We start from the raw sequence: 24,105 nt of genomic DNA on the forward strand, positions 1-24,105 counted from the left end.
CAAACTCTCCCGGAACAGATGTCGATGACAGCGTCTGGCTCAGTCCCTTGTGTAAATGACAAGCGCTTGAAGGACACAGTATCCTAATGATCAGTTAAAACATATACAGTCTGAGAAAATGAGGAACATTATTAAGAAACAGCTCATTCCACTGTTTAAAAATAATTGTAATGTTTTCAAAAAACATTGGCTGCTTTTTGTTTTTTATAATTAGAAGACATAAAATTCCTGATTCATAGCTTGGATAACAATAGAAAATTATTTTAAGACATTATCACAACTCTTAGAAAAAATGAATTGTTTACATTTTTGTATTTTCCTTATTTTATGAATTTATATTTATAAATTAGATGTATGTATGCACACAATTCACGTACAGGTTACCCAATTGTATGGTTTTTAAAATTTCAGATAATTTTAACATTGATCTATGCTATTCCAAATGCTCCTTCAGAGGCACAGGTGTGGCCTCATGGTTAGTGCATCAGTTAGGGTGTGTGTCCACACCAGAGCGTCTGGGTTCAAGTCCAGCTCCACACCCGACTCCAGCTTCCTGCTAATGTAGACCCTAGAAGGCAGCAGAGATGGCTCAGGTAATTGTGTTCCTGCCATCCACAAGGGAGACCTGGATTTAGTTCCCAGCTCCCAGCCTTACCCCGAGCCCAGCTGTGTCCAAGGTGAGCATCTGAGGAGTGAACCAGCAGACGGGAGCTCTCTGTGTATCTGTCCCTCTCTCTTTCTGCCTATCAAATAAAAACTCCTCAATAACAATGGGACCTCTCATGCCCAGATCATGGTTTCTAATATCATTTTCCAATAAAAGAACCCAGGGATCCTTGGAGAAGCCACTTTTTCTAGGAGTAGGACAGGAAGTAGGCAAGTCTGGAGCTTCATATAGTGAGAAAGTAAAGAAGTTCTCAAACACACACACACAAAGGCACATAATAGCAGTGTGTCAAAGGGACATAAGGGCCAAATGAAAACGCTCCCGTAGCCAAAGCTGGGGCAATCTCAACAGAAAATATGCACGGGAGTACTGGGTTAGAACCCAATCTATGAAATAAATATTCAGGAATCCACCATGGATACAAACAAATGATTGAATAGCTAATGGAGGATAGTAGACAAATCTGCACCAACATCCAAATAATTGATGTAGATACTGCATCCTCGGGGTGGGGGGTGGGGTGAATGCAACTTCCCACTAATAAAGAGTAAGCTAAGCACTTTGTGAATTCCACACAGAGACTGCAGTGTGGAGAGGACAGAAGCATTGAGAAACCGGACCAATACCACTTGAGCCAAGCGACCTTGAGCCAAGCGACGAAGGGCAACGTCAGCTGTCCCAAGTCACCCCGATACTCCGTATCCTTGACACAGATGCAGTGAAAGGGGTGGTGCTGTGGTCTTCCCTCCTGCCACCTGGAGCTCCAGTCTACTCTGCAGAGAAACTCCAGACAACCCCCATTTAAAAATGCTCTATAAGTATTGGTCCTCCAGTACCCCTCACACCTGTCAAGGTCGTCATAAACAAGCAAGGTAAGAGGAACTGTCATAGACAACAAGAGCTGAATGGGGACATGATTAAACGTAATGTAGTACCCTAGACAGAATTCTGGGACAGAAAAAACACACTAGGCAAAAAACATGCATCTGCAGAACCAGTGCTGTGAGGTAGCAGGTAAAGCCACCGCCTGCAGTGCCAGCATCCCATAGGGGCGCCAGTTTGAGTCCCAGCTGCTCCACTTCTGATCCAGCTCTCTGCTATGGCCTGGGAAAGCAAAGTTGACCTAAGTCCTTGGGCCCCTGTATCTGTGTGGGAGACCCGGAAGAAGCTCCTGTCTCCTGGCTTCAGATCAGCTCAGCTCTGGCCATTGCAGCCATTTGGGGAGTGCACCAGCAGATGGAAGACCTCTCTCTTTGTCTCTGCCTCTGCCTTTCTGTATCTCTTTCAAATAATAAATAAATAAATAAATAAATCTTTTTTAAAAAAAGACATCTGAATACCTTGAAGTTAATAATACAAATCCATGTTGGTGCATTAACTAATAAATATACAGAAATACAAGGTATGAATAACAGGGGAGACTGAGTTCAGAGTATAAAGGAGTTCTTTGTACTACATTTGCAATCTGCCTGCAAATTTAAAATTATTCTACAAACCTAAAGTGTAATGAATACCAAATATTTTGAAATTATTTTTTCAAATAATTATTTTCCTTTTATTTGAAAGTCAGAGACACAGAGAGTTCACCTCTGTGGTTCACTCTCCGAATGCCCACAACAGTAGAGGCTAGACCAGGCTAGAGCTCAGAATTCAATCGTGGTCTCCCGTGTGGATGCCAGGGACCCAAATCCTCGACCCATCACCCGCTGCCTCCCAGGGTTCACATTAGCTGGACGCTGGACTAGGAAGCAGAGCCAGGACTCAAACCCAGCACTCAAATGTGGAACGTGGGTGTTCCAAGCAGTGTCTTAACCACCGTGCCAAACACCACTGAAAACATTTTCAATGACCATGTAATAACCAGAGAATGTATTCACTGTAATTAAACATGTCCCTACTGTTGAAAATCTGGACCTTTTCCACTTTTTTCCCATTAAAATTAGCAGAAAGAAAAATAATTCTACATGAACTCTCAGTTCACATCTTTGATTATGCCTTTGCAATAGACTCCTAGAAGTTCATTTTGGTTTTTACAAACGTGAAAATAACACCTGTGCCTACAGTAGGTAACTCCAAGCAGCTCAAGTCCCGTTTGATTGGGAAACTTTTCCGACTTCAGTTACATTTCTCCAGATAGTAAGGAAAATACCCAGAATCGCATTCAGCTCCCAGCCTTATTCAATGACGCACACATTCATTCAATAAATATCTGAGCGACTGCTATGCCCCAGACAAACATACTGTTAGGAAGATGGTTTAATCATATTAAAACCTTGCGTCGTAATCCCTAACTAAGGAATCCTAACCAGCCCCTCATTCACAGGATTCTTCCAGCTGACAGCTGATGACCATTTCTTGATCTCGGCAATGACACACGGCATGCATGTAAGTCGTGGCCGCTTTTATACTAATTATCTACAGCAACTGAATCTCCAGTGCACAGTGTGGTTTTGTAGCTGAAAAATGTTCCTCCCACATTAACATTCGTGGGTTGTATTTTAAGACATTGAATATTAAAAACCACAAACATTTTTCTATAATAAATGATTTTTTCCCCCAGTATTAGCAATCTCCATGCGACTTCGCTGTCCTCTGGTGCCACCTAACGCTCATCTTCCCTGGCACCGCTGTGCTTCTTTTTGTTCTAATGACATTATTTAAGGACTGGATGGGGCCCTCCCTACCAGCAAAATGTCCCTTGGTTCTCATCCATCATCAAGTCCTTCAAAACCACTGCCTGTGATGCCAGGACATCTGCCTGTTTCTTCCTAACACCTGCAGATCACTTCAAGAAACCCCACAACGGTGTCCGCGTTCCCTGCAATGGAGACCTGCAAGCAGCTGATGGTGGAGGGGCAGGGGAGAAAGGAAGTGAGGAAGCGATCCACGGTGTGGTTGCACCGAGGCCTCTGGCGATCCTACAGGGAGCTCTATACACTTGCTCTCCACGGAGGCAAAACAGTTGGGTCTATATGTCCCCTCGTCAACCAGTCACTGGCCCCTTGGAGGGACGCTGCTTTGGGAAGGCTATTTCCTGGGAGGGAGGACAGGCATTCCCCACACTGCAGGGCAGTGCCCCACAGGGCTGCACCTGTTAACGCCACCACAGTCCACAAGCCCAGCAGCAGGGGGTGGGCACATCCGAGAAGTGTCCGCGAGTGAGTGAGGGGCGGTCCTCACTGAGCCTTTGCGCATTCACCTCCATGAGTGCAAATTCAATCAAAGGGGTCCAGCTGTTGAAAAGAAACTCTATAATCAATACTTGGAGTGAGAGAAAAGGGAGACACACACAGAGACAGAGATCTCCCATGTGCTGGTTCACTTTCCAAGTATTTCCGATGATCAGGGCTGAGCCAGGACAAAGGCAGGAGCTGGGAACTCAATCCAGTTCTACCAGCCCATGAGGGGCAGGGACCCAGGTACTCAACCCATCACTTGCTGCCTCCCAGGGTCCACAGTAGCAGGAAGCTGGAGTTGGAAGCAGAGTCGGGATTCAAACCCAGGCACTCTAACCTGAGATACAGGTGCCCCCAACAGCAGATTACCTGTTAAACCAAATGCCTGCCCTTAAATTTTTTTTAATCACAGGTGACTTCCGCGAGCACCTAATCTGTTTCAGATGTGAAATGATTAAGGTGACTAGGCACCTCCTACTCATAGCTCCAAGCAGCATGGGCTCTCTGTGAGATACACAGAGTGTCCTTATTATTAAGTATTACTTCCACGTTTAGGAAGTGAAAGGAAACAAGACATAAAAATTAAACAGTACTAAAAGAACTGACAATGAGCTAAAGATGCCTCAATCAGCTCTCAGGACAAACAATCCAAGGGAGGACCACTCGACAGCCGTGGGCTGAGAAAGACCCAGAACCGAGTTGGAACATCCCTGCATGAGAAACTTCAATGTTCTCTGCCTGTTTGACCTTGAAAAATAAAATCGCTGTAAACGTGGCTGAAGCTATGTGGGAGATTCTCAGAAGGGTAACAATATGCTTAAAAATTATGATTAATGAGATGTTTGGGATATTCTTTTAATAAAAGAAAACACCCAAACCACTCAATACATTTTTAAAAATTAAAGGTGAGCATCATTTACATCACTTATACCCATAATTATTCTAACAGTTTTTAAAAACCAAAATGTTTTCTTTAATGAATAGAAAAACCACCCCATTAGTTATTCAGTGTTATTTCACATTTCTAGGCTGCTCCCCATGGATAGGGTACATAAGAAGGAAAGGAAGTAACCCCAAGTGACTCCTTTTAATACCTGCCACTTTAAGATGTGACCAACAGAAATTCTTAGGAAGCCGGAGCACTATGAAATATTATCTCCCAAGTGCAGATAGCCCTTGACTTCCCGAACGAGGGAGGGGTCAGATGTTCATTGCCCAGAGAAGCGACGTCCCACACAAGAGCTAGCAGGGGGTTGCCATGCAGGCAGAGCCCGCCTGTGAGAACAGACGCCCACCACCAAGCAGAAGGAAGGGAAGGGAAGACACAGAGGAGAGGCAGAGACAGAAAGGCGTGACTGCAAATCACCACCTGCTTCCTGGGAGGCGAACACACACTTCTGGTTTAGTGTGGACTGTTTCTGAGGACGATGCCACAACTTTTCCTGAATTTTGCAAGAAAATCTAAGACACCCAAACAGAACTAGAATTACTCTTGAAGTCCTTTACTGCTTGAAAAATATATAGTGTTGACTCGGTCAGAGACGCCAGTAAATACTATGTGAACAACGACAACCAAAAGAGACCACAGCACATCGTCCCAACACCACAGCAGAGAAATCCCGAAGTTCCTGGGACCCTGTTGGCTGGGACCTGTCTTCTAACATTTAGAACGTGTGTTGGATGCTGCTTCTGGGAGGCAGGAATGCTTGGGGCAGAACAGGGTGCCTGGGTGTTGGGTGGTCGCAGTGTTAAGTTCCCTTCCAAAACACTGCAGAAAACGGAACTGAAAGTAAGTTGCCTTGGTTCCAAACATTTGAAACCATGCAATTTTTGCATAACAAGCTTGAACTTTTTCCTCCCCCAGGAACTTTTAGAAGACTCCTCACGGTTGACTGGGGAGGTCAAGGCACTGATTGACAGGCCTTGGCACCAATTCCCAGCTCTCACAGTGGCCGGAAGACCCAGAGTGGCAGCGAGGCTGCGCTGTGTGGCTGCTTCCGCCTTGAGGATTTCCCAGACTTGAGTCCCCGTGAGGGATTTTTGTTTGCGTTGTTTTGTATTTTTTCCTAACATTATGAGAGAAACATTAGGATAGCCTTCTTTTTTATTTTATTTTTGACAGGCAGAGTGGACAGTGAGAGAGAGAGACAGAGAGAAAGGTCTTCCTTTGCCGTTGGTTCACCCTCCAATGGCTGCCGCGCTGATCCGGTGGCAGGAGCCAGGAGCCAGGTGCTTTTCCTGGTCTCCCATGGGGTGCAGGGCCCAAGCACCTGGGCCATCCTCCACTGCACTCCCTGGCCACAGCAGAGAGCTGGCCTGGAAGAGGGGCAACCGGGACAGAATCCAGCGCCCCGACCGGGACTAGAACCCGGGGTGCCGGCGCCGCTAGGTGGAGGATTAGCCTAGTGAGCCGCGGTGCCAGCTGGATAACCTTCTACACACTTCCAGTTTTCCTGACTCGAGAGCCTGGCTGCAAATCTGTTTTGTAAGCGCTGAGTACTGGCTACCCCAGAACCCATACAGCTAAGATTTTACATCTGAGAAAATAGGACAATAAGAAACTCACACCTCATCTCCTTCACCGTGCCTACCGTCTACCCAGCAAGCAATTTCCCAATCCCTCTGTGGTTACGTCAGCTAACAGCACAGACTTTTAAGTGCATCCTTCCTTCCCGGATCCCCACCCCAAGTCCCTCAATTTTTCCCCTGATCCAACCTCAGGAAAGAAGTTGGAAGCTCCTGATAAATACATTTGCTGTGATGTACAGCTGTAACAGCTGGATCACTGGGCTTTCTCTAATGCTCTTCTCCACCGGGCCCTGCCAGGTGCTGTCTGTGAACATCTCTCCCCTGGGCACTCGGAACGGGACATTAGCTTGCACTTACTGCCTGCATTTCTTTTCCAATAGGACTCAATTCAAAAAAGCAACAGGAAGACTCAGGTGGCATGTTTTTCCACAGGGAAAGATATTTCCATTCACTGGGTATTTCTAGTCTTTATAGACACTTGTAACAGTATTCAATCCCAGTAGACAAAAGGCAGCCAACCCTACCTCCCTATCTGTCCACAAGACAACTCTGTGAGTACAAGGTTGCTTCACCCATGACAGCAAGGAAATGCTGTTCCAAGGTCTGGAACCTTCCGGAAGATGGCTCTCCTCGTCATGGCCAAGCATCTGGGTTCTCAAGATCACCTCAGGGGCCACTGGTTGTGGCGTAGCATGTAAAGCCGCCTGTGATGCCAGCATCCCAAATGGGCGCCAGTTCAAGTCCTGGCTGCTCCACTTCTGATCCAGCTCCCTGCTAACGTGCCCTGGAAAGCAGCAGAAGATAGCCCAAATCCTTGGGCTCCTGCACCCACGTGGGAGACCCAGAAGCAGCTCTGGGTTCCTGGCTTCAGTCTGGCCCAACCTGGCTGCTGCAGCCATTTGCGGAGTGAACCAGTGAATGGACTCTCTCTCCTCTCTATATAACTCTGTCTTTCAAATAAATAAATCTTTTTAAAAACCAAACAATAAAGATCACCTCATTATTTGTTAAAGTTCAACATCTTCTCAAGCCCCACGAAGTCCTACATATTCTGGCCTCTGCCAGCCACCTCAAACCCATCCCCCCCAAACTCACACCCGCCCACACAGGCACACCTGTTCACACATGTGCACATGCGTGTGCACATACATGCACACACACTCCTTTCTCTCATCCCAGCTGCCCAGAGTGTCTTTGTTTCTGCTTTCGGCAGTCCTTTCTCTGCCCAAACATGTCTGCCACATCCCACATAGCCCTACCTCCCCCAACTCTGGCCAACTCCTTTTCTTTCCTTACATCTCATCCCAGGTGTCACTTTCTGAGGACAACCTTCCCTTCCCTTCCCCTCCCCTTCAGCTGAGGCTGGGGCAATGCAACAGTGCTAGCGCCCAGACCTCACAGCCCTTCCACCCCAAGGAAAGCATGTGACACAGCAGTCAGATGCCTGAGTTCTGGAGTCAGCCACTTTGGTCCAAAAATCACAGCTCTGCCACCTTCCAGCTGCGCAGCCTGGAGAAAGCCCCTCGGCTTTTCTGAGCCTCTGTGGATTCATCTATAAAACGAGGCTAAGAACTCCTGCCCCCCTAGACCTGCCACAAAGGTTCAACAAAACGATGCCCACAAAGCAGTTAAGAGTGACTGGCACAGCCCCTGGAATTATTATCAGCAGGAAACACTGGGAGTTCTGCTGAATGAGAAGATGATTCACATTGGCTTCGCTTTGTTAAACAAACCCCACAAGGACATCTTCAAAACTCTAGGGGCTCTGAAAACAATTTGTTTGCCTGCCCACAGATCGTAACTCCAAGACATACAACAGAAGGTACAGCTTCATTTTCCCGAGTTTAACACAGCTTGCTGTCACGAACACACATACAGAACTCCCAAGGAGGACAGAAAAACTATCCACTTATGCGCTCTTGGAACTGAGACTGTATGTAAACAAACTCACCCACTCCCACTCACGGATGGTTTTCTCCAAGTGGCAATGGGACCTTCCTCTTGCTGTCTCTGCAAAAACCAGGGTGAGGCAATGACCCCACAGCAGGGCTGGTGTCAAGGGCCAGTGAGACCCAACCAGGATTCACAGCTGTGGGTGCCAGTGGCACTGGTGTAGTAACACGGCCTCAGTAATGGTGGGATGGGGTGGGTGGGGAGTGTGTAACCTGGGAATCACATCCTTGGCAGGAGTCAGATCAGACAGGTGCCCATTAGCGCACAAGCTTCTCCATTTAACGACGACAGGACAAACCAGGACTGCAGAAAAGTGACTTAGCCCTCTAAGAACTTCCTTTATGTAGAACGCAACTGATCGTCGGTGCACAGTGGTTAAGCCGTTGCCGGGACACCTGCCCCCCAATATCAGAGTCTCTGGGTTCCAGTGCTGGCTCTGATCTCCAGCCGGCTTCCTGTTAAGGAGCACCCCCGGAAGGCAGCAGATGATGGCTCAAGTTCCTGGGTCCCTGCCACCCATATGGGAGACCCTGATGGAGTTCCCAGCTCCTGGCTTCGGCCTGGGCCAATTCTGGCTGTTGCAGGCCTTTGAGGAATGAACTAGTAGATGTGAGAGTCTGTCTGTCTGTCTCTCTGCCATTCAAATGAAAATAAATATTTCAATATAACTAAAACTGTTTTGTCAGAACTGCTATGAGGTGTAAATGAGACGAGGTGTGCAATCAATAATGCTTATCTGAGGTCCTGTGTACAGAACAGCTGGGAGACAGATCTATTTTATTTACTCCCATAATACCGTGCCTTTCAGGGGACAAGAAAGCAGTGACAGAAACACGATGAGGTTACAGAAACAGGACATGTGTCACAATAGAAGTCTTATAATCCATAACATGTTCCTAACCATAACAGCAATAATGAAAATAATGGTGATGACCTGGTGGCGTACCTGGTGAGAATTTTTTTTTTAACATAGCTGTCAGTCAAGAATTGCAAGTAACCTCCTTTCCTAGTATTCAAAGATGGCTTAGGCAGCTTACCACCAGTAAGTAGCGGGGCCAGTAGCTGGCTCCCAAAGTGCCTAGCTGTTACACTAAATCTGCGTCTATTAAACGTACTTGCTAGGAGCTGGCCCTTGGGAATAAGAGAGCTGGGAAGAACAGGGCAGTGGAGCAGGACTGCAGTATCACAAGGAGACAGCCTGAAGACATGGCTGTGAACTTCATTCCAAACTTCCACTTGGGAGTCTGTCTTCCCTCACTGAGTTACTAAGGCACAACCAACTGCCCACAGCCCTCCTCAAGGCAGGCGTTCTGGCAGAAGAGACCTGGGTACAAATCACACAGATACGTACCTTCCAGGAAATCCATTCACGTTCTGTAGCTCGGCTTCCTCACCTGGGAAATGCAAAAGAAAATCAACCCAATGCTGAACTACATAAGTGAGTTAATACTCAGAGTGCACTTAGGACAGCACCCAGTTCCCAAGAGAGGTTAGATTAATAATGTGGGCTCTTCCAAAAATGCCGTTGTTAATACAGGGGGTATTCAAAAAGTTCAGGAAAATGCTTAGTGGGAAAACATCTACAGATCGACTTCAAATTGTTTTTGCACCAAAAACAAACTTAGCAATTAATTGCATTTTTTGAACACTGAGGATATAATCCAGATAGAACCCAAGAGGGTGAACTAACAACAACAACAACAAAAGTCTTAAGAATTTTTTCATAATGCCATTGAGAGGCATGAGCAAAGCAAATCTTTAAGCCCCTACCACAAACAAAGGTTCCAAAACAGTCTTGACACACACAGTCCAACTCAAAGGAGGGCTCCTCGGTCTCCATGGACCACAGAGGCTGTCATGTTTGTTTTGCTCTGTGGCAGGCACGGCTACTGTGCCTCTACGTGGAACATGTAACCCGCTTATGAAGACTGTATCATCCTAGAAGTTTGTCCACTTGATACTGAAGGTTAAAAATAGAGATGGAAGAATACTGGGGTTCTTCTAGCTACCTTTGACTCCAGTGGAAAACATGACACATGTGACAGAGACGGCACACGCATGTCAAAGAAATGCAAAATTCCACGAACATCACGGGGACCCACGTGTTTAAACTTCACCATGAGAAGACCTCTCTCTCTCATGACAGTCACCAATCACTGCCTGAACTTGACTGCCCCCTGCCCTTTTTCCAAGCAGCGAATCAGAAGTGAAATAGTCGAGAAGCAGGGAGGCGGAAAGGGAAGAGCCAAGACTAGGTGACACCCCAGCTGGGCGGCCCTGGGATGGAGTTCAGTCAGCGGTCCTTGCTGGTCACCTGACACACCAAGGTCCTCTCCCCTGGCAAGTGCCAGGCAGCTCTTCCTAGAGTCAGAGAAAAGGGAAAATGGCAGCAATGGATGAACAGGACCAAGAGCACTTTACAAAGCCCCATCTGTCTGGAGGAGCCCAGAAGGCAGAGGGCACGGGGCCTGGGAAATCTGCTAACTGAAGGGCCCCTTCCAGCTCTGCCTGCCCCACTAATTCCCACTTGGCAGATTCCCACTGAGGCTGTGTCCCAAGTGTATGCATAATGAATGCCACCTCACGGGCCAACGGGGGCAGACAGAGGCCGAGGCAGATGGCCCCAAGAGCCCAGCAATGTTTTCACATTTTCTTGAAGCTAAACTGTCCCATGTGCAGGGCTGGACAGAGCCAGGCAAAGTCATGGTCACAGCCACCTCTGGCATCCTTCACTGGGTAAATGGATAAAGCAAATGTGGTTCGTATGTGCACAGTGGAATACTATGCAGCCATATAAAGGGGCCTGGAGGTTGTTACAGGAAATGAGCCAGACGCAGAATGACAAATGTATGCACCTGTGAGGAAGCTAAAAAAGCCGATCTCATTGAAGCAAAGAACAGTGGCTGCTGGGAGAGGGGAGGGGGAGGGTTAACAGGCAGAAACCATAATTAGAGAGGAGGAATAAGTTACAGCATTCTATAGCACAGGACAGGGACTTATTAACAATAATTTATTAGATATTTCAAAATAACTAGCGAAGGGGAATGTCTGAGGATATGAATATGCTAATCAGCCTGATTTGATCATTATAGATGTATTGAAATACCACACTGTACCCCGTACCTATGTATAGTTACATGGCGATTAAAAATTGTACAAGGAGAGGAAAAGATGTCAAGGATGGGAATGGAGGAAATCAGAGTAGAAGGAAGCAAGAGAAAGCTGGGGGGGGGGGCATTGCTGGCCATGTGCACGCTCAGCTGCAGCCGGCAGGACCCCTGCTGAGTCAGGGCATCACTCCTCCAGGGCAGGAGGCTTCGTCTCCCAAATCCATTCCCATCCCCAAAGATATTTTGGAGAACAAACTTCTCATCTGGGGTTGTGAAAACATCATTCCAAGGGCAGCTATAAAGGTGCTGGATTTTTCTGTTATCAAAAGCCATTTCACATTTCCATAAAAGAACAAAAGGGACCAGTGCTGTGGCATAGCAGGTAAAGCTGCCGCCTGCAGCACCAGCATCCCATGTGGACGCAGGTTCGAGTCCCAGCTGCTCTACTTCCGATCCAGCTCTCTGCTATGGCCTGGGAAAGCAGCAGAAGATGGCCCAAGTGCTTGGGCCCTTGCACTCCTGTGGGAGACTGGGAGGAAGCTCCCGGCTCTGGATTGGCACAGCTCTGGTTGTTGCGGCCAACTGGGGAGTGAACCAGCGGATAGAAGATCTCTCTCTCTCTCTCTCTCGCTCTCGCTCTCTCTCTCTCTGCTTCTCCTTCTCTGTGTAACTCTGACTTTCAAATAAATAAATAAATCTTTAAAAAAAGAACAGGAGTCAAATATGGCCAAAGGATCTAAACAGAACATCATTTCTATGCTGAGAGAGGATCTGCAGGTGCCTCTCAGAAATGGACCGTTGGCCCCACAGACAGATCAACCTTGCTTCTAAGAGAAAAACTCTCTCCAAACCCTTCATTAGAAGTCTTTGTGCAAAGCCACTCAGATCAGGCACCGTGAGGATTCAGGTTACAAGGATGTGCAGGAGGGTTGCTTGTTTTGCCTGATTTTTAAGCCAACAAACCTGTTTCACTGTTTCTTTTGCTCTACTAACAATCATTTCTTCTGGTGCCTAAGGCTGCAGAAGAAAAGGAGAAGCATGCTATTCTGTTTTTTTTTTTTTTTAAGATTTATTTATTTATTTGAAAGCCAGAGTTACACAGAATGAGAAGGAGAGGCAGAGAGAGAGCGAGCGTGCGCACGCACTGGTTCACTCCCCAGTTGGCCGCAATGGTCAGAATTGTGCCAATCCAAAGCCAGGAGCCTCTTTCTGGTTTCCCACGTGGGTGCAAAAGCCCAAAGACTTAGGCCATCTTCCACTGCTTTCCCAGGCCATAGCAGAGAGCTGGATCACAAGTGGAGCAGCCAGGACTCGAACTGATGCCAATATGGGCTGCCAGCACTACAGGCAGCAGCCTCACCCGCCACACCACAGCACCAGCCCCAAACTATGCTATTCTGAAGAATCCAGAATAATCATAACTAGGAATATGGCAGCAAACAGGTGACGATGTGGCATGCAGGAGCACAGACCTGAACCACGATGCATTAAGTGACCCTTGGGGACCAGTGCTGTGGTGCAGCCAGCTAAGCCACCACTCCAATGCTGGATACCACGTGGGAATACAGATATGAATACTGATGGGAGTCCCAGATGTTCCGCTTCCAGCTAATGCGCCTGGGAAGTGGGGTAGATGACGGCCCAAGTACTTGGGTCCCTGCCACCCAAGTGGGAGACCCTGAGGGCTCTGTGGTGGGCCAGTCCTGGTTGTTGCAACCATTTCAAATGAGTAAATGAATTAATTAAAAAAAAAAAAAAACCTCAACCCTCTCCCTTAACAAAAATTTTTCAGAGAAGGCAATGCTGTAAAGAGCCAGGGACAATCACAGCCCTAAGCAAAAGGGCAAGTGTGCTGTCAGGAACTCGCTCCTGGAAGTTTCAGCCAAATCCTTCCTTCCATCTGTGGTCACCGAGGTCAGACCCCTGTCCAGCTCCACACTCTCCCTGGAGACCACCCAGCCTCCACTGCCAGCGTCACCCTCAGAAAGCTCCGCGTGACCCAGACACGCCCCTGGCTCAGGGTCCTCCAGGGCCCCTACTGTGCGCTCTAGCACCCCTGGCCCTGCTTCCTTTCTGCCTGTCTTCCCACAGCCCCCGCCCCTGCCCCCACCTGCAGTCCCACTTCCGACTCCCTAGCAGTTGCACACACAGGATGGCGCCCTTCTTTCTCCATCGCCCTGTGTCCCAACCCCTGTCACAGGTGGAGCACCCGCAAACCACCTGCAGCAGACCTGCAGCCTCCAGCACTCACGGCCACACTGCCCCTGCCATCTGCCAAGGAGACCACCTCCCTCTGGTGTGGAGGACCCACCCATCAACTGTGCACCTGTCATTTCCAGCCTCGCTCTCCTCATAGGCCCTGGCTCAGCAGCCAGCCCACGTGACCCTCATTTTTCAAGAAGTCTCCCAGGACCCCTCTTGACACAGCTCTTGTTCTCCTGTTGCCCCCTCTTGTATCCCCCATGCAAAGCCAAGGCCTTGGCCACTCACCCTGTGCCACCTCCTTTCTGCCTGTCCCACACCCCCAGCCAGCTCCATGCTGCTGCTCATGGGCCCCACTGACTTCTCCCACTATGTTGTAAAACACTCAACACCTGCCACATGCATTCTGAGGATGCCTGGTGCTTGGGCTGGAGGGAGGAGGAGAACAGGCTGTCAGCCAGGAGCTGTCTGAGCCGGAAATTCAAATTCACAGCTAACTCCAGCCCATATATATATATATATATATGTGTGTGTGTGTGTGTTGGGAGGAAAGGGTCTTCAAAACTTCATGGAAAATGCACACGATGAAAAAACTCCATAGAAACCTAAAAAAATTTTTTGTTCTGCACTAAAATAAACTTCCTATTTAGTTCAATTTTTCCAGGAACATTTTGAGCTCTCCCTTGTTTATTTGGTCCATGATGCTTTTTTGAAATCTATGCAGGATTTGCCAAAATTTCAAGAATCTGAAAACCTGACACCAAAAGCTGGGCTGCCTCTCCCCAAAAGAACCCAGAAGCCCTTGCAAAGCGGTTTCTGTCCTCGGTGCTGCCAATCACAGAGCTGGAACGCTGCTGCCCTTTCAAGGGGCCTGGGCTCCTGAGTTCACCAGAAACCCACCAGAGGCTCTTTGCTCACTCACTGCCTTCAGCCTTCACTTGGGTGGTCCCTGGCGGGGGGCCAGAGGGAGGCAGCGCTGAGCTTGGAGCATGAAATCTCTGCTCCCTGTCACTGCTGACAAGAGAAACCAATCTGAGCCAACACATGCCACTTTCAAATCTTTAGTTCTCCTACTTTTAAAAATTCAATAGGCCAGGTGAAACCGGCTGTTACATGACATGTAATTTAACACATTGTATCCAAAATAGGACTACAGCAGGCGAGGGCAACACTCAGTAATAAGACAGCCCACTTTCTTTTCTTTGTATTTAAGTCTTCCAACTTCAATGTGCGTTCCACAGCTGTAGCACATCTCAACTCCCCATGGCCACATTTGCATGTGGTGACCAAACAGACCAGGCTGGCGAGGATGGGATTCTGTCAGCGTAGGGGTGATCATCTGAATTGCGGTTGGCAGAGGATGGGAAACAGGGGACATTTCTCAAAGAATGGGGCGGGAGGCAAGTGTGTTCAGTACAAAAAGCAGGCCAACGAGGTGGGTTGAGAAGTGGCAGTGAATTAGTGGGTAGAGCTAAGAGCCAGGGAGAATCCAGGAGCCAGACAGAAGTAGAACTGAGGGAGGATACGTTGGCAGGGAGCTGGAACGCAGAGGTGCAGGCACATTGTCAGGAGACTCAGGTACCTAAACAGATGCCCCCATCAGAGAAGAGCACCGAGCAATACATCCCTGGGCCAGAGGCCTCCGAAACAGCACAGCCAGGCAGCCACCTCCCGGCCAGCACTACCTGTGCCTTCAGACCCTAAGACGAGAACCAGAACCAAAGCTGAGCCGCTGCTGGCTGGAGAATCAAGAAATGGCAAATACACCTGCCAGGCTTAGGAGGATTTGGAATCAAAAAGGAAAGAACGTTATTACACAACCATACAGCGATTTCTGAAGCTGTTCCAGAGACTTCTCTCGGATTGGCTCTAGCTCATTCATTCACCCCTTCATTCATGCAGCAAGCATTGATTGGACAGTGTTCCCCTGAACTGCTTCACGATGCCAACTCAATAGGTCGATTGCGCTAAGGTTTGCCAAAGTCTACCCCAGCAAAGTTGATGGGACAAGTGAAGGTAGCTCCAGTTTAAGCAAAATAGGTTCAGGTTGCCAAAACAGACTATTAATAAAGGGCCTCTCGTTAAAACAGGTGGGACTGGGAGGTTGTAAGGACCCTAAAATGTCCAGAGACTGAGTTCTCCATCATCCACAGAACATTTCCAGGTTGGTTATGGTCCAAGAGAATAGGAAATGAGACCGGAATAAAATATCTTAAAAGAGGGGCCAGTGTTGTTCTTCAATAGGTTAAGACACTGCTTGCAATGCCAGCAACCCATAGTGGACTGTCAGAGTCGCACTGTTCCATTTCCTATCCAGTTCCCTGCAAATGCACTTGGGAAGGCAGCGGAAGACAGCCCAAGTACCTGGGCCCCTGCCATCCATGTGGGAGACCTGGGTGGAGTTCTAGGCTCCTGGATTCAGTCTAGCCCAACCCCAGCCCTTTTGCTATTTAGGGAGTCAATCAGCAGATGGAGGATCGATCTCCCTCCCTCCCTCCCTCCTTCTCCACTGTCTTTCAAATAAAGCTTTAAAAAATCAGAAGAGACTTCACAGTAAAATTGCTCTCTCAAGATGAAGTACACAGAACTTATACTTATTATAATGAAAATACAGGTTCCATGTTGTGTTCAAATTAAAATCACATATAAGTATTGGAGACCTCATGAAAAGTATGATATTCTGATTTTATGCTGGGGAAAAAAAGGTTATAATAAGAGACTAGTACACATGAGAGGGAGGAAATGTTTGGGGATAAAATCTTGAATTTAGGGGGATGGTACTCACTTCCCACACTCTAATTATAAAAACAATGTGAGTTAGAAGAAAAGATTCACTGTGACAAGGAAATTAAAAGTGCATATAAAACTGATGATGCAGGAAAAGGTAGATGACATTTTTAATGGTATGGACAAATCAAAATTCACAAAGACAATGAAGATTATCTTCCAAGCAGACAAAAATGACTGGAGAAATGCATGACTTTCCTTTAACTCAACAACTGACTTCACCAAAAGGGAAACATGTCATAAGCAGGTATGGTTTACACTCTAATTTTGTGACAACACACAAGATTATATGAGCAGGTTCTAGGATAGTATCTAGTTCATTCACATTACACAAACCAAAATAACCAGTTTTTCAAATACTGACCCTTAGTTATGGAAAAAGCAATTTTATTTAGGTGCTTGGTTTATTGAGGTAGGGAAATATGAAATTTTCAAGTAAATTTTTAGCAAGTAAAAAACCCAAAGTGATTCTGATTTCAAAAAAATTAATCTGCTTGCCTAAAATATAGATGTAATAACATCTGCCATATTATAAACAAACATCAACAAGAAAAAAAATACATGAATCTAACTTCTGAATCTGTAGATTTCAACAATGCTTACAAAGTTCTCTAGACACATTATTTGCTCTTTCTTAATCGAGGGTTGGAAAATATTTTAGTAATCATTGTGAGCAAAGAAACCATTCCACATTTTCTTTGAGGTACCAAAGATGTATTATTAACCTTTATTTTGTAAAACTGCCTGTTATTTCCAAACAACAGTACAAAGAAAAAAGGGGGGAGGGTGGAACGTTTACTTCTTTTATGAATCTATTAATACTATTTTCACCTTCAAAGCACTTATTCATTCCTCCATTATAATGCATACACACCTGATAAAAGTACTATCTATTTACTGTATGAGGCTATGATGTCATCAGTACTATTATCCTTACCCTGGGGCTAATTTTGCCACCATCTCCAGTAGAATAATTTACAACTTAAATTCAATGAAAAAGACTGGCAAAGCTCCCAGCTAATTGTTTCCAGCCACACACACACACACACACACACACACACACACAGATGTGCACAGCAGTTGCAAAGCTTCAATGGACTGCAGTAACAACAGATCAGCCAACCTTTCACAAGATCGACATTCCTGCAAGATTCCCTAGTTCTACTGCAACCTGGCAGACACACAGGACTGAAGTGAAAGGTTAAAGGGGAATAGTCCACTCCAGAGGAAACCTGTCACTGGGCCTGCTCCTTCTCTTGTGGAATAAACGGACAATCCCAGCCTTTTTCCGGAATGTTGTGATACATCAGACCCCACTTCACATGTCACTCCGAAAGATTCCAAGGGGGCTGGCGCTGTGACACAGCGGGGTAAAACCCCAGCCTGCAGTGCTGGCATCCAACACAGGTGCCAGTTCGAGTCCCAGCTGCTCCACTTCCCATTCAGCTCCCTGCTAATTTGCCTGGGAAAGCAGAAGAGGAGGCCCAAGTCCTTAGGCCCCTGCACCCATGTGGGAGACCCAGAAGAAGCTCCTGGCTCCTGGCTTCAGATCAGCTCAGCTCCGGCTGTTGCAGACATTTGGGAAGTGAACCGTCGGATGGAAGACCTCTCCTTTTCTCTGTCTCTGTAATCTTTCAAATAAATAAAATAAATCTTTCTTAAAAATTACATTAAATTAAAACAAAAGGTTTCAAGATCTCAGCTGTGACTTTAAAAGGTATAATTTCTGAAGCTAGGCCATATGAAGCTACTACTACTGTTTTTAGGGGCTTTATTTCAAGGTTGCTAGATTTCGAGTCATTTGCATTGGGAATCAAGCTTTTAAATCCATGCTTTCCCCCAAGATTGAGTTGTATCCTTTGAAACAATGGTTTAAACAACTGAAAAATATTCATAGATAACAAAAATTTACCAAAATCACATTTTGGAATAGCTTTTCAAAACTATAAGCCTTCTTTAAAAGTTCAAGTAATTAAGAAAGCAAGATGTACCTCCTGAGTGGATTAAATCTTTAAAAAAAATTTTTTTTCTCCACATTTTGGCCAGGGCTTCCAGACGTGTTTTGGGCACTCTGTACCAATAAACAGATAGTCCTCTTGCCACGTTTAAAAACATTTCTACCGTACATTGCATAATTTGCTCCCTTTTCAAAAATACTTTTTTCTGCTCTGTGAAAACAATGCTGGTGAAATTTATTTTTAAAGGAGAAAAAACATCACAATAAAAGGTTAACATTCTCAACACTACACGCTTTTGTTAAACCACTAAAAAAAAAAATGCAACATATTCCTTCCCCACTCTTTATCTTAAAATCCTGACTTACTGATTCTAGCAAATTCTAATTTTAGTAACTCATCAAGACGGAATACATACAATTGGCATATTTTTGATATGCACACAAATGGAGAAACCATCTTTCTCCCAACTGTGTTGCAGAAAATGAAAACACATCTGGTGTGACAATATGGCCTGACACGTGAACCAAAATCAGTGGGAAGAAAAGGGCTGCTTTGAGCTGTGTTTTTCTTATTCTCAAAGCAGAACATTTTAAATAATGCACACAAGCCAACAGCAAGGCATTATTAAGTCTGCTGGGATGTGTTTCTGAGGTGCACGTGGCTACAGAAAACATACAGCAAGGAGGCTGGCAGGTGCACGGGGGCGGCAGGGTTTGCCGACTTCCACCCCTGTATATCGGTGACTTCCAAACCTCTCCCCGCTCCGGCAGGCCAAACTGCTTTTGTGCTTTGGCTCGGCATCTCCAGCCTGTGCCAGGTGTGTTGCACCTATGCTGTTGGGGCCTCATGCTGGGCGGGGCGTGCAGAGGTGCGGAATGTGTTGGAGACACAGCTACCTCTAGGCTCAAGCAGAGAATAATAGAAAAAGTCAAGAATTGGCCTGTTATGGCAATGCGTTTTCTTTCTGCCTTGGAAGCAAGATCTTTTGGACCTAGGTAATCTGAGAAGGTGGTAAATGCTTGTATCACCTCTCCAGGCACCTGTATCCAGCTGGGCCTGGGAATAAAAGTGCAGTCTGCTTGTGCTAGGAGCTCCCTCCCCACACCCAGGTATCTTTGGCATCCTCTGCCAAGGAGGCTCCCCGTGGGGCGCTGCAAAGCCAGGTAAGCCACTGCTGAGCAGCCTGCTGAGATCCCTTGTAGCTTCTGCTTCCAATTCCCCTTTTCCCCTTGCAGAGAGCAACAGGATGGATCCTCTGAGTAGGAGCACAGAGGGATCTAGCAGACTTCCAAATCCCCTCCTCTGCCCTGGCGCATGGTGCCCATCCAAGTTATTTCATTTCGGCAGCTGATGACAAGGAAGACTCTCTCCTTCTCAGGGAACAAAGCCCCCGGGTCCCACGGCACCTCTTGCTGGGACCGTGTGCTCCACAGGCGGCAAGCCCTTCAAGGCCAGAAGCTCCCCTCCCACCTGTCACCTCGTGTCTGAAAGGTGCGTTAGCTTTCCAAAAGTCCACTTCCATCTGCAGTGAGATGCTGGCTCTTTCTAATGAAAAGCTTCTTTAGAACTGGAGGGTATAACTGGCAATACCATTTGTAAATGTGATGAAGTAAACAGGCAACAATGCATCACAGAATAGCTCACAACTGTGTTACTCCACCATAGAACTGACTGCATGGAGGGATGGACAAAAGCTTCCGAGTGCATTTAAACATGCAGCCTTCCAGTGTCACTCAAGGAGACCAAAGTCTTCAACATTTATCAAGTCCTAACAGCTGTCAAGAGTAGCTACAACAATGGGAAAAGGGCCTGGGGACTGACCAGAGGGCACCTTTCTCTGTCACTTACCAACAGTGTGACCCTGGGCTGGTTCCCTAATCCAGCCCCCAAGGCTGCTACAAGGGTGCAATCATGAGAAGCTACACACAGCGAAGGCACGCACCCTCTTATTGTCTCCTGCAACATCGGTTTAGATCTTTCATATTCAAAGTTCAAACTCAGTGGTATTTTCAAAAATAAAGGTAGATGGCTTCTAAAAACTTTTCCGTACGAAGGAACATAAAAACTCATTTCAAACTCTCTGGCTTTGAAAATACCTTGGTTCAGTGAACTGCAAAGTGATTTAGCAAGCTAATGTTCACAGTGACATATATCCTCCAAAATAAATCAATTTCTAGTCGTTTTATTATTCCCGCAAAGTGATTTATCAAGTTAACAGTCACAGTAGCGTGACATTTATCTCTCAAAGTAAATCAATTACTTGTTGCTCTATTATTCCTGAAAGAAAAATAAACATTCCTCCAACATCCTCATGGATTAGGAGTCTGTGCACACTAACTACTCACCTATATTGAATGAAAAACATGCTTTTAAAGCCAATTTTGATCTCCCATTGGAAACCCATCACCTGGGTTCTATTCAGACCACAGTCATGATGACAATTAGATACATTTTACGAGGTCTTTTAATGTATATTATTTCCACACGCTTTTCTATAAATAAAATCTGTCTACAGAACATGTCTCGTCTACTGCAAGAAACTGTGTTTATTCAATAAAATATGTCCTGTTTACTGCCTCAAGCCACACTAACACACTGGCCAACAAACTTGGAGTTTTCAACTCCAAGCCACTTTTTCCTTTACCTTCCTTTGCAAAACGCGGCCTGAGGGGGCTTTCTTTGGCCCAGCTCTTAACCTAATTAAAAATTCAATGTACCTGCCATTCATTTAACATCATTACTCAGAGTGGAGGTAATGAGAGAGTTTCAATCAACCAAGGTGCTTCGGGAGAAAAGACTTCCTCCCATCTCGGGCAGAAAGGAGTTTCTGAAATATTTCCTCACATTAACGCGCTCTGATAAAACATTTGCAAAAGTATTTGCATCCCCTCGTCCCAGCTGAGCGTGCACAAGCAACCGCTTGGTGAGATACCTTACAGATCCTACAAACAAGATGTTTAATAAAAGCACACGCGAAACGCGCGAAACGACCCTCGGCCGAGCAAAAAGCCAATGGGACGTGCAGGGCAGCAGACTTGAGAACAGACAACTCTTAAAACGTGCGACCGCAGACACACGGGCGTGTAACTAGCATACGCTGGCACGCTCTCCACGGGTGGGCAGCGACCCTCGTGCCGCCCTAAGTGTGCAGTTCCAGAAAGGAGCAGCTGTGTGCGCTGCGGCTCTCCCCCGCCCCGGACAGGATCGCACCTGTGCCAACACCTCCCGCACCTCTACTCCTTCCAGCATCCACGTGCATCCATGGGGCCCTCGCCGCACAGCCACGCAAAGTTGCGGGTTTTGTTTTTTAAGTTCCTGTTTTTATGAGTTTTTTCCCCCCAGGTGAAACGTAGCAGGACACCTCCTCCCACGAGACCTCCAAAACGTACCCACTTCGCTCTAACGTTGCCTTGGCCACGCAGGAAGCCATCCAAACTGCTCCGGGCAACAGGTGTCGGTTCTTCCCAAACTAAAGTAGGGGTGCAAGTCAGCGCCCTCCGCCCCTATCCAAACCCGAGCCAGAGGTTATCTTCTCCACCGTTTGCTCTACCTGGCAGCTCGCTCGCTCGCACGCACGCACGCACGCCCCGCTGGAGGCGCGGACCCACGCACCTGGGAGCCGGCCGCGCGCACCCGGCACTCACCTGGCTGCCGCCCGTCTCCTCGCCCTTCTCCGGGGTCCCGGGCTCCGCGGGGCTCGGCGCTGGTTCCGCGGGCTGCGGTGGTGGTGGTGGTGGTGGTGGCGGCGGCGGCTCCAGCAGCTGCCCCAGGCAGGCGGTGCCGGGCAGAGAGGAGCTCTTCTGATGGCACAAGTGCGCCCCGGGGCCCCGCCGCCGGCCGTCCTCATCGCGGGCGCGCTCGCCCCTGGCGGGCGGCTGGGGCGAGGAGGACAGGGAGGACGAGGCGGAGGAAGAGGAGGCAGCCGAGTCCGGCGAGAGTCCGCCGGGAGGCGTCGCTCGTGCCGCTCCGGCGCCCGCCGAGGACCCCTTTCCGGCGGGCAGCAAATGTTCCCGGAGCCGGCGGCGCAGCGTGGAGCCCTGCTCCGCTCTGCCCGCGCCTCCGGGCTCCAGGGGCTCGGGCGAGGAACAGCACAGGTTGGGCTGGGAGGAGGAGAAGACCCGATCCAGCACCTGCTTCCGCTTCTTAAAGCCGCTCCACCTGCTGCCCGCGCCGGCCGGGCCGTCCCGCGTGCGCCCCGGGGGCGGCGGGGAGGGCGACGGGGAGTCCGCAGTGCGGCGCTCAGGGGCCCCCGCGCGCCCGCCGCCGCCGCCCTTGCTCTTGCCCACCCCCAGCTGCAGGTTCTTCCAGAGCCGGGCCTGGAAGGAGGAGGAGGGCGCCGCCGCCGGCTCGGGCTCGCCCGCCGCCGCCGCAGCCCGGGGCTCCATCCTCCACCCCCGGCTCCTCCTCTCCCCTCCTCCTCCTCCTCCTCCTCTTCCTCCTCCTCCTGCTTCTGCTGCTGCTTCTCCTCCCGGAGCCCGGCGGCCGCGGCGGCGACGGCGACGGCGGACGCAGCAGCAGAAGCCCGGAGCGCCCAGCGGCTTCAGGCCAGCGCGGAGCAGAGAAGCCGCCGAGGTTCGCCGGCCGCGGGACTCGGGCGCCGCCTCTTCCTCCGGCACCTGCGGGGCTGGACTGGCACTGTCACCGATTCCCGGCCGAGGCGCCGGCAAAGTTTCTAGCTCCGAGCTCCGCGCCTCCAGTCCACGGGAGTCCCCCAGGCCGCGTCCCGGCGCCCTCTCCAAGCCGAGGCCAAGCTCTGGAGGCTGCACGCACCCGGGCGTGCGCGTCCAGCAGCGCCAGGGACCGCACCCGCCGCCCTCCGGGCAGCACCTGTCAGCGGCGGGGGCGGCTGCCTCCAAACTGGGCGCGCACGCGGCTCGCACCCCGGGGCGCGTCTGGCCGGTGACGCTGGGGTCCAGCTGCCCTGGCGAAGCGCCCCAGGACCATGGTCCGGCTCCCAGGTGGGAGGGCAGGCGGGAGCCGGGCAGAGCTGGGCAGGGCCCCGAGCCTGCTTGCGCCTAGGGATCGGGCCACGGTTGCCCACGCAGCTCGTTCCCCGGCGATCGTACGGGTCCTTGGAAGTGCGCCCCGGCTGGGTCCCCGCGAGGCACGGAGCGGCAGATTCCGCCGCCTTCTGCGGCTGCCCGGGGTCCGGGCGGAGAGTTCGCTCGCTCCGGTCTCCGCTCCGTCCCCGCCCGCCCCTCCCCGCCCTCTATTTGCCTGTGCGCTGGTGACTTCTCAGGATTGGGATCTAGCAGCTTCCAGTCTGAGGATGAAGCCGGGGGCGCAAAGTTGCAAGGATTTTACTGTGGCCCAAGATGGGAGCGATGGTCTGTGTCGCTGACCCCATTCGCTACGGAAAGTCTCCTCCTCATTCCAGTGTGTTTTTCTTTGGTTACTTATTTTCTCCGTAGCATGTAAAATGGGCAAGACTTTGCTTCTCCCCGAATCTGCTCATCTTTTAATTCTACCAGGAAAGCAAGACAACCAGTGCCCCTCCACCGCACCCCTAAGTATGGAAAGCGGGGGAAAGGCTCCTACGCTCTGGCACCCCACTATTTGATTGCTGTCTGGTCTGGCTACCACGGACCGTGGCTGTTACCCACTTCTCTACGTTTTTTTCTGTTTTTCTTTTGTAGTAAATATTAACTATTTAGTGAACACCCTCTGAGTGCCAAGCCTTGTGGTGGGCTCTGAGCACGCTCCTGTGGATAAGACAGCAGGGT

General features: G+C 48.8%; 1 protein-coding gene across 9 annotated transcripts in view; it reads right to left on the reverse strand.

The window, feature by feature from the left end:
* The window catches only part of MCTP1 (multiple C2 and transmembrane domain containing 1), a 767,919-nt gene that overhangs the window by 581,004 nt on the left and 162,810 nt on the right, over positions 1–24,105 (reverse strand). For 7 of the 9 annotated variants that reach the window (XM_051853978.3, XM_017344604.4, XM_051853977.3 and 4 more), the window contains exon 1: positions 22,027–22,767. The exons of 1 other annotated variant lie outside the window; for it this stretch is intronic. In XM_051853978.3, the coding sequence (XP_051709938.3) occupies positions 22,027–22,767 (741 nt within the window). Of the gene's footprint in view, positions 1–21,771; positions 21,915–22,026; positions 22,768–24,105 lie in introns of those variants that run through there. One more of the 9 variants, XM_089313026.1, reaches the window with a different exon arrangement.

This window comes from Oryctolagus cuniculus, chromosome 14 (genome assembly GCF_051225735.1).
Source record: "Oryctolagus cuniculus isolate XC-2025 breed Fujian yellow rabbit chromosome 14, ASM5122573v1, whole genome shotgun sequence".
Lineage (NCBI taxonomy): Eukaryota > Metazoa > Chordata > Mammalia > Lagomorpha > Leporidae > Oryctolagus > Oryctolagus cuniculus.